The sequence below is a fragment of the Lonchura striata genome, chromosome 7 (assembly GCF_050655825.1).
Source record: "Lonchura striata isolate lonStrDom1 chromosome 7, ASM5065582v1, whole genome shotgun sequence".
NCBI lineage: Eukaryota > Metazoa > Chordata > Aves > Passeriformes > Estrildidae > Lonchura > Lonchura striata.
In genome coordinates, this window is record NC_140709.1 from 34,120,134 (window position 1) to 34,128,884 (window position 8,751).

The following is an 8,751-nucleotide window of genomic DNA, read 5'->3' on the forward strand; positions in this document are numbered from 1 at the left end:
CACTTCTGTAAAGATAATTACAGGTGCCCAAGTGTTATGTCTATTTTGAATTTCAGAATGGAACTGGTTAAAACTCTGGCAATCATTAGTGTGGAGGATGAAACTGTTCTTTGTATGGGTTTAGAAGGTAGTATGCTTCTGTAACAAGAATCAATAGCCTTCCCTAAGAGGTAGGAGTTGGTTGCTGGGTCTCTGATCAGATCTGCCCAAATGAGCAGGGTCAAGTAGATTTTTGTGTACCAATACTGATTAGAGTGAAAGAAGCGCCATACTTTTCCAGGAAGGGAGACTTCTGTTATTGCTCCTTGTTACCTTCATTTCCTACCTGGTTTTGGATTACAGATGATGAAGTTTTATGGGTCATTTTGCACTGGGTAAAGTATATAGCAATACAGAATTATTGTGAATGACAGACATCCTCCTTTCTGAGGTGATCTGATCTCCACAGCACTGATTTCTCAGCTGTGCTGTGCCTGCCATTTAGAGCCATGGGCTAAATTCTCTCTTAAGAGCTTGGGTGGGACTGAGAATGTAGAAAAGGGTCCAGATTTTCTTCATTTAGCAGCAACAGCTATCTTCAGAGTTCCCCAGCTGACACCCATTACCCCAAAAAGTTGCCTTAGGTCTTGAGGCTCAGAAATTAATAAGGAAGGAACAACATGAAAGCAGTAACAAACATAACCTTACTTTAGTTTTTTCAATATCAGGTGTCAAAAGGCCAGGAAGAAAAAAATAATAGAGCTGGCAAAATACTTCTGAATGCCACTGTCCAGCCATTTTCAAAAATTAAGGATTCTCCTCAGCATGGCATGCTTGTGTTTCATATTCTCTTGGATCTCTGTAAATCCTATAACAAATTATTCCAGCTCTGTTGTTCACTTAAGCATATTACCTACACAAATGACAATCTCTCTTTTTTTTTCGTTTCAGCCCTGCTATGACACACACACCTTGGTCACAGAGTGGGATTCTGCTAAACACTTGTGTTTACTTGTAGCTCTTTGTCAGTTTGAACCTTCTTTTTAACATCTCCTTGTGCTTCTGGTCCTGACCTCTGAGGAGGGAGGTCACACCAGTCATGAGTTAAATGTTGGGTTTGGTTTTGTGTACATGGAACAAACCACAAGGCTGGGTTACAATTTCACCTCTTTCATAAGTACCAGTCTTCATGTTCATACCTTCTTCTGTTAGCACAGGTGTGATATAATAAAATGGAGAAAGAGGCTGAGGTTCTGCTCCTTGCTCTGCCCACACATTATCCAGGGCAGCCTTCACCATCACATCCAGCACCTGAGGCCTTTTCCAAGGCTCAACAGAATCAGCTGAGACCATTGATTTAAAATGATGAATTGACTTTTCATTGCTCATGTGGTGAGCAATGGCGATTCATCTGCTTTGCAAAAGAAAGTCCTCTGGATGGAGGAAATGGCCAGGAGACATAATCCCTTCCTGATTCCCCAGTACATCTTTCCTTATTTGAAAATATTTATGTGACTTTTTAAAAATATAATTTCTTTCAGAAATTAAATTCTAACTAAATACATTGTGGTACAGATTTCAAGGCTCATTTCCTTGATGGATAATCTTAAATTTCTATTGGTCTAATCTTTTAACCCCTTCAGAGTCAGTAAATTACAACTTGGTGACAACGTTTTTTTCCCAAATATTTTTCCCTATGTAAGGTGTCCTCCTAACAAGGGGTCTGCAATAATATTATAATTGTGTGGTATTTCAAACTGACTGTTTAAATGTGCTTTACCTCATGTTAAAGTGAGTTGATATAGTGTTCTTTCAAATGCTGCTTAAAAAGACATATTTAAAGCTCTTAGAAGTATAGCTGGTCTATTTTTCCCTTCCTAATGAGATTAAATATAATTTAAAATGCCTTTCTGTAAGGGAAAGTAGAAGACACTTTGCCTTAATTTAAGAGGAGCCTGTAGCAGTATTTAAAAAAAAATTAATTAGAAGTTGTTCACTTTAGGGGAGCCAGCCTCAAGCATAGATCCTCCTACATGGGTTTACATTTCTAAAGCCTGCCTGGGAGACAAGCGTGTACTTCTTCAAGATGCTCCCATCCAACTCCTTCACTCTGGTAGTTTATTGTGGGTCTCAGATTCAGTCAAAGAGAGAAACTGAGAGTTTCTATCCAGGCAGAAGCCTGGGAAAGAGTTGGAAAAGAATGTAAATAATTCTTTATCTCTCGTGTTGTTCACATTGTTTATAGTTCAGTTCTATCACTGTGTGTCAAGCACTCTGCACCAATGGGGTGGGTTGTTTTCACTTCAGGAGCAATGGAATTGATCCTCACAAAGCTCTGTATAAAAGAGCTGTATTTTGAAAACACCAGAGTTTTACTCTCAGTAGCCTTTGGAGTCCGTCTTCTCATTCCTGTCCTGCCTTGACAGCGACACACTCCCAACAGGCTGTGGAAGGCAGAGCACAGCCTGGCTGCCTCTGCCACCAGCACGCCCCAAACACAGGCGGAGGAAGAAGCAGCAGGGGCTGTTTTGCGGCCATGCCCAAGAGAGACTGCAAGGGTGCCCTCACTCTGCACTCACTTGGTTGGCTTGCTGACTGGCTCCGAGCCTGGGGCGGCCATTCCTCACTTGTGGGGACCAGAACCACAGCCGGGATCCCGGCACTGCCTAACAGCGCTCCGGGCACTGGCAGGGTCGTGCGTCCCAGTCTCGGGCACCGCTCTGCTGCTTCGTTTGCCCTCGGGCACACCCAAAGCTCCCTGCTAAGCCCGGATGGTCGCTGGTTCTGCCCTCTCCCTGATCCTGTGCAGGGATGGAGCACTGCTGAGCTTTCAGGAAGCTATTCCTGAAAACTTCCAGCATTCCAAGCTCCTTTGCCCTCCATGGAAGCTTGCCATGGAATCCCTCACAGCTGGCTTCCGAGCATACTCAGGTTGGCTCTTCCAAATTCCAGGGGCTCCAGGCTGCTCAGCAGGATCTGCAACTCCACAGAGTTGTGGAACTGCACCTTCAGCACAGGCACCTTTCCAGCCTGATCTGCCCTCGTTCCTCTGTGTGTGGGTGCACAGAACACGGCGTGGAAGAGAACAGCAGCAGGGGCCTGCGTGTCCCAGGGCCCGGGATTTGTGCCAATTCAGCTCCACAGAGATGCAGGTAAGGGGGAGAAACCAAACTTTATTAATGGAAGGGAAAGGGAAGGGATGAGATGGGGGCAAAAGAAAAGGGGATGGGCAGGGTCTGAGGGCTGGAGGGAGGGAGCTGTCAACAGGGAGGGGGAAGGCAGAAGCTACGGGAGCTTCCCACAGGCTCAGCTGTGGCCAGCATCAGCTGTGCCTGGAGCTCCAGTGACATTGAGTCCTGGTGCTCTCTTCACTGTGTCCTGGTACTCGTCTTGGGATCGTGGTTCTCTGAATCCAGCAGCTGACCTCAGTTCTGCACATCTTCGTCCAAAAATTGCCTGAATTTCCAGGTTAGTGGACGATGGGCTGTCATCCTCGCTCATGGCTTCAAGGGCTGGAAGACAGATAAACTGGCACAGTCAGAGCCCAGAGGGCCACCCGGTGATTCTTCTGCTAAGGCCATCTCTCCCAGCTCTTGCCATGCCTAACAGAGATGAGGAACCAAGGGGAACAGCCGCAAGGCGCTGGTCACGAATCCCCCCACTGGTGTCCCTGAAATCTCTCTGTGCCCTGCCCACAGCAGGCCTCGTCCACACAAGGAGCGAAGCTGGCTGCAGCCGGGACAGGCATTGCAGCTCCCTGGCCGGCACTGCAGCTCTCCCGGTCAGCCCCTGCTGACTGCCCGCTGCCCTGACTCACCCTGAGTGAGAACATGAAGCTCTGCTGGCTGTCCCTTCAGGTAGCGCCCGGCCGTCCCTGGGAACACAGAGCCTGTCAGGCCCAGCGGCACAGCTCCTGCCAGCGGCGCTGCCAGCCCTGTGCGCACACGCCCTCCTGGCCCGGCTCGTGGCTCACCTATGAACCTGACGGCCGCCTCTCGCAGGGGCTCCTGTGGGCTCTGCAGGTAGGGCAGGGCCCGGCGCAGGAGCTCGGCCACGCTGCTGCTGTCCTCTGCCAGCTGCAGAGAGAGACAGGAGGGAAGGGTTGGCCCCGCAGCCCCCCGGGCCGGGGCTCCATGGGCACCCGGCTGGGGCCGCAGGAGCCTGGAGCAGAGCCCGCGCGGCCTCGGGCTGCAGCAGCGGGCAGGGGCACAGCTGCCAGCCCGCACACCGAGCACCGCGCTCAGGGGCTGCTCCAGGCTGGGGCTGCGGCTTCCCGGCCCTCCTTACCAGGCAGTTGGCGAACTTTGACAGCTGCTCCTTCTTTACCATCTGCTTCATACCCTTCTTCTTCAGGAACCCAGCAGCACAAAGCAGCGTTTCCCGAGAAGCCTGGAGAGCAGCAGGGACCCAGAGATGGCTCCACAGCCCAGGGCACAGGACCCGCGTCCCTGTGCCAAGGCCTGGAGGAGGCTGCAGCCCGCCAGGCGCCAGGGCAGGAGGCAGCCAAGGCCCCTCCCAGAGATCCAGCAGCATCACACAAAACCTCACCTTCGCCACACGCTGGTTGTCCTCGTGGCAGTGCAAGAAGAGCGGGAGCAGGCTCTGGTTCACAATTCTCTTCAGGGGCTTTTTCCCCTCATCCACTATGAAGTCCATCACCTTTTCAAAAAGTTGAATGGAGAGCAGCTGCACATGGCTGCTGTCCTGGAGGAAAGGAAGCAGAAAAGTCCTCAGAAACAACTTCTCGAGCCCACCTGAGTAAAAGACTAAAAATCCACAGGGTGCAAAGTTTATGGGCAGCAGCCAGTCCTATGCCTGGGGCCATGAGCCTTACATGGTCAAAGAGTTCTAGGAGTGCCTCAGCTAGCTTTGGGGCAGTAGTGCTGGATATCAAGATATCCTTGTTCTGGAGAACATTCATGAAGACAGAGAGGGACATGCTGACCACCTCTCCATCCGCATCGCGCAGAACATCCACAAGCAGTTGAGACAGGATGCCTATTCTTCTGGCCTGTGAGGAACACAAGGCAGGGCTGGGAAGCCATGGCCGGCTGCACGGCTAACACCGCCCTGGCACTGCAAGCCCACGCCGCTGCTGCAGGGCCCACAGGCCAAAGGCCTGTCCCAAAGCACTGGGGCAGGTGAGGCAGGAGAGCTGGGAGCAGCTGCCTCAGCTCCTGAAGCCCTGCCAGCCCAAGGGGCTGCTTTGCCCAGCGCAGCTTCAGCCGCTGCCTCCTTCTCACCATCGAGGGATCCTTGGTGAGCACCATGAGGCCTCGGAGCGCCAGGCGACGCCGCTCCCTGCACTCACTCTGCAGGTACCTTGACATCATCTCCAGAATGCTGCCACCGCATTCACTCAAGTCCAGGCACCCGAGGACCTGAAAGGCACAGGGCAGTGACAGGGGACCCGGCTGGCAGGAGCCCAGAACCGCACAGGGCGGGCCCAGGCAGCAGCACAGGGCGTGGGCACCGTCCCAGGCAGCTGCGGCTGCGAGAGGGCAGAGAGCTGGGAGGCAGCAGAGCCAGGCAGTGCTGGCCAACAGGCTCACCTCCACCAGGAATGCCAGGAAGGGCAGATCGCAGCGATGCCCTTCTGTTCTGAGCAGCCCAAGCAGGTGGAGTGCAATGCGAGAACACAAGGGGATCAAGTCACAGCGCATCTCCCTAGCATGAAGAAAAGGGCACCAAGACCCTGAGGTGGGGAGACCAAGCATCTCCCAGATCTGGCTCACAAAGATCTTTCCCCAGCATCCCTGGAGGGGATGTGGGCCCTCTGAGAGGCAGCTCCTTCTAGACATCCTCCTCTCCCAGCCTTTTCCAGTCTGCTTGGCCGTCCCTCAGTGAAAAGGCCCTCTGGCCCATGACCGCAGGGACTGTGAGGGGCACCTGGGCACAGGGCACAAGTATTGGGGACCGTGGGGAGCAGGGGGTCTCACCTGGCCAGCAGACCCACAGCATAGTGCTGGGTGTCAGCACACAACAGTGTGTCCCAGCCATGCTTGCGTCCCATTTTCATGACCACATGGTCACACTGCAGCCGGCAGAACAGAGCCTTCATAGTCTGCACTGCAAACCTGTGTGCAGAGCAAAGCCCAGATCATGCTGTGATCTCTGCCTCCTGCCCTGGAGACATGGGAGGCATGGAAGAGCTGGGATGGAGCACCTGCTGGGGTTTGTGTTAAGGTGGTGTTCTTCCTGGCATTGCTTCCAAAAGGCATCGACCTCCTCAGAAGTATTCGCTGTGCTGTCGCAAATTTGAACTACCAGAGCCACGAGCAGTTGGGGAGCAAAAGTGTTCATTGCCTCATGGCACTTGGGCACCTGGACAATCACCCAGAGCACCAGAGTTGCCTGCAAAAGAAGCAGCCCAAGGCAGCGCTCAGTGCCGAGGTGTCCATGGGGCAGGGCCCAAGAGCCGGCACAGGGGGAGCAGCGGGCCTGGTGCCCCCTGAGCCTGCCCCTAGCCCAGGTTTCAGCCCAGCAACTGCGGCATGGAGAGGATGGAGAGCTGCTGGCAACCTGGGGGTGAGCAAAGGCCAGTTCCAGAAACTCACAGCCAGGGCAAAGACATCTGTGCCGTCCCCATCAGAGGTGAACATGCTGTGCAGAGGCCAATCATCCATCACGCCGAGCAGCACTGGCAGCACCTTTTCCACTGTGGGACTCGATGAGCCTATGGTTCTCCACATCATTGCAGCAGCTCTGTGGGATCAGAGCTCTGTGTCAGGGACATCTCAGTCACAGCACCATGCCCTGTGCACCCGTGGGGGCCCAGGTGACAGAGCCTTGAAGGGCAGGGGGGGAGTACTGGCAGCAGGCTCAGCAAACAGAGGGGCCCAAGGCTCCTGGGCCTCTCTGCCTGTCTGGCAGAGCCCATTGGACAGGCTGTGCAGGGCCGTGGGCCCTAAGGGCTGCTGAGCCCTGAGCTCTCAAGGCTCGTGGGCCCCGTACCTGTCACACGTTGGGGCGCAGCGCAGAAGGGTCAGCACCACACCAGCAGGGTGTTCTTCTGCCATCCTCAGGATGTTCATGAATAGCCTGACATTGGCAGTCACAGGGGACTGAAGTCTCTGGTGCATAATCCTCACCATTTCTGGCACCTGGAAGAGGTGTGGGGAAAACTTGGAGTGCTTCCTGAGAGGAGGTTTTCAGCTACCTCAAAGAAGTGCTTCCCTTCCCCCCACACTGTGCTGGCCTCAAAGGCTGAGGCAGGCAAGTGGACGTGGCTTGATGGGCCGCATGATCCTGGGAGGCCTCCAGCCATGGGCATTGGCTGCTTCTTACTTTTGATAAAAACCACGATTATCCATGGATAATAAATCATGAGCATAAATGACAGTTAAAGTGGGGGTAGTATCAGTGTTTTTTATGACCTCAGTCATGCAGGTGTCTCAATTGGCCTCAGTTGTTACCTGGTCAGCCTTCACTACGTAATTACTCATTTCTGCACATTCAATTAATGCTGTGCTAACATCAGTTGGCCTGTAGCCAAATTTGTCTGCATTCTCCGTATCTGTAGTCTTTCCACACGAAAAGAACTTCTGCAGAAGAGCAGAGAAGAGAGGGATGTTCCATGGAGCGCTCCAGAGTGCTCAGCTGATCAGTGACAGCAGGCCCAGCCCAGGTGGGGATGGCTGCAGGTACCTTCACGGTCTTGCTGAAGCCACCATGAGCGCGGTCCTGCTTCTTCCCTGCATCTGGAAAGAGTGAGCGCAGCCAGAGCTGAGGAGAACACAGCCCAGCCCTGCGCTGCCCAGGCAGGGACAGCCCAGGATGCCCCAGGGGATGGAGCACGGCCACTGCGGGGTGTCTGCCCGGGCCCTCTTCCCTCCTGTCCATGGGCACGTCCCCAGGGGATGGGATGGGGATGGGGATGGGGATGGAGATGGGATCAAGCTGGCCGCAGCCATCAGCCCTGTGGCCCAGCTGTGCCACTCACTGTCCTCCAGTGGCTGGGACCGTGGTGTCACATTACGCTGCTTTACTGGGGTAGCTGAAGAGCCTTTGTTCTTCTTCCCCATGGACATGCCTTGGCGTTTCTCTGCCATTCTCCCAAAATCTAGTGTTGAGAGCACCTGCAAAGGACAGGCCTTGGAAGAGCTCTGAGTTGACAAGTACAACAGTCAGGCCTCAAGGGCACTGGCCGCAAGGAAGGGAGATGCCTCGGAAAAGCTGCAAGTCACCCAGTCCCGCGGTCTGCCCTCAAGGGGACCTGTAAAAGAGAAGTCTCGAGAAGGCCACAGGTCACCAAGTCCTGTGGTCTGGCCTCGAGGTCACCTGCAAATGTCAGGTCAAGGAAAAACTCCAGGTCAGCAATGAACAAGGGCGCTGCACGTGGCTCCTCACGGCACCGCTCTGTCCCGTCCTCTCCGGTCGCCTGCTCCGAGCAGAGTGGCGTGCTCTGGTCACTGCCAGCTCCTATGTCAGCACGTGTCACAAAGGCCATCCTGTCCCGGTCTATGCCATAGTGACCGTGCTGCACCATGTCACAAAGGGGCCCTTTGCACACACTGCCGCCTGCCCTGGGGCCACCCCCTGCCCAGCCAAAGTGGCCCAGGTTGGCAGGAATCCCTGGCCCCAAGTGTCTGAGACAGCCCAACAGGATCTTTAGGAAGGGCTCAGACCATCAGCAAACGCTGCCCTGCTCTGCGGGCTCAGGGCAGCAGAAGGAGCCCCCAGGGCTGCCGACGCAGCCGCGCTGGGAAGGGCACGGGACATTCCATGGAAGATGCCATGGCCTCCTCGGGACGCATCCCGGCCTGTGGCCAT

The 8,751-nt window shown here is 54.3% G+C and overlaps 1 protein-coding gene across 1 annotated transcript; it reads right to left on the bottom strand.

The window, feature by feature from the left end:
- Positions 1–3,285: 3,285 nt before the first annotated feature.
- LOC146766946 (uncharacterized) lies at positions 3,286–5,249 on the bottom strand. The gene is made up of 4 exons (XM_085585470.1): positions 4,267–5,249; positions 3,953–4,055; positions 3,797–3,853; positions 3,286–3,491 (listed from the first exon to the last, which is right to left on the bottom strand). The coding sequence occupies exons 1-4, from the start codon at positions 4,633–4,635 to the stop codon at positions 3,286–3,288; spliced, it is 735 nt and encodes a 244-aa protein (XP_085441596.1). The 5' UTR covers positions 4,636–5,249.
- Between the last annotated feature and the right edge of the window lie 3,502 nt (positions 5,250–8,751).

Bases quoted from the DNA above. Each gene is read 5' to 3' on its own strand.
- LOC146766946 (XM_085585470.1), bottom strand. From the start codon at position 4,635: ATGGACTTCATAGTGGATGAGGGGAAAAAGCCCCTGAAGAGAATTGTG. The intron at 3,854-3,952 runs GTGAGCCACGAG...CTGTGTTCCCAG, and splicing joins GGCGGCCGTCAGGTTCATAG to GGACGGCCGGGCGCTACCTG. The intron at 3,492-3,796 runs GTGAGTCAGGGC...TCTGTCTTCCAG, and splicing joins GCTTCATGTTCTCACTCAGG to CCCTTGAAGCCATGAGCGAG.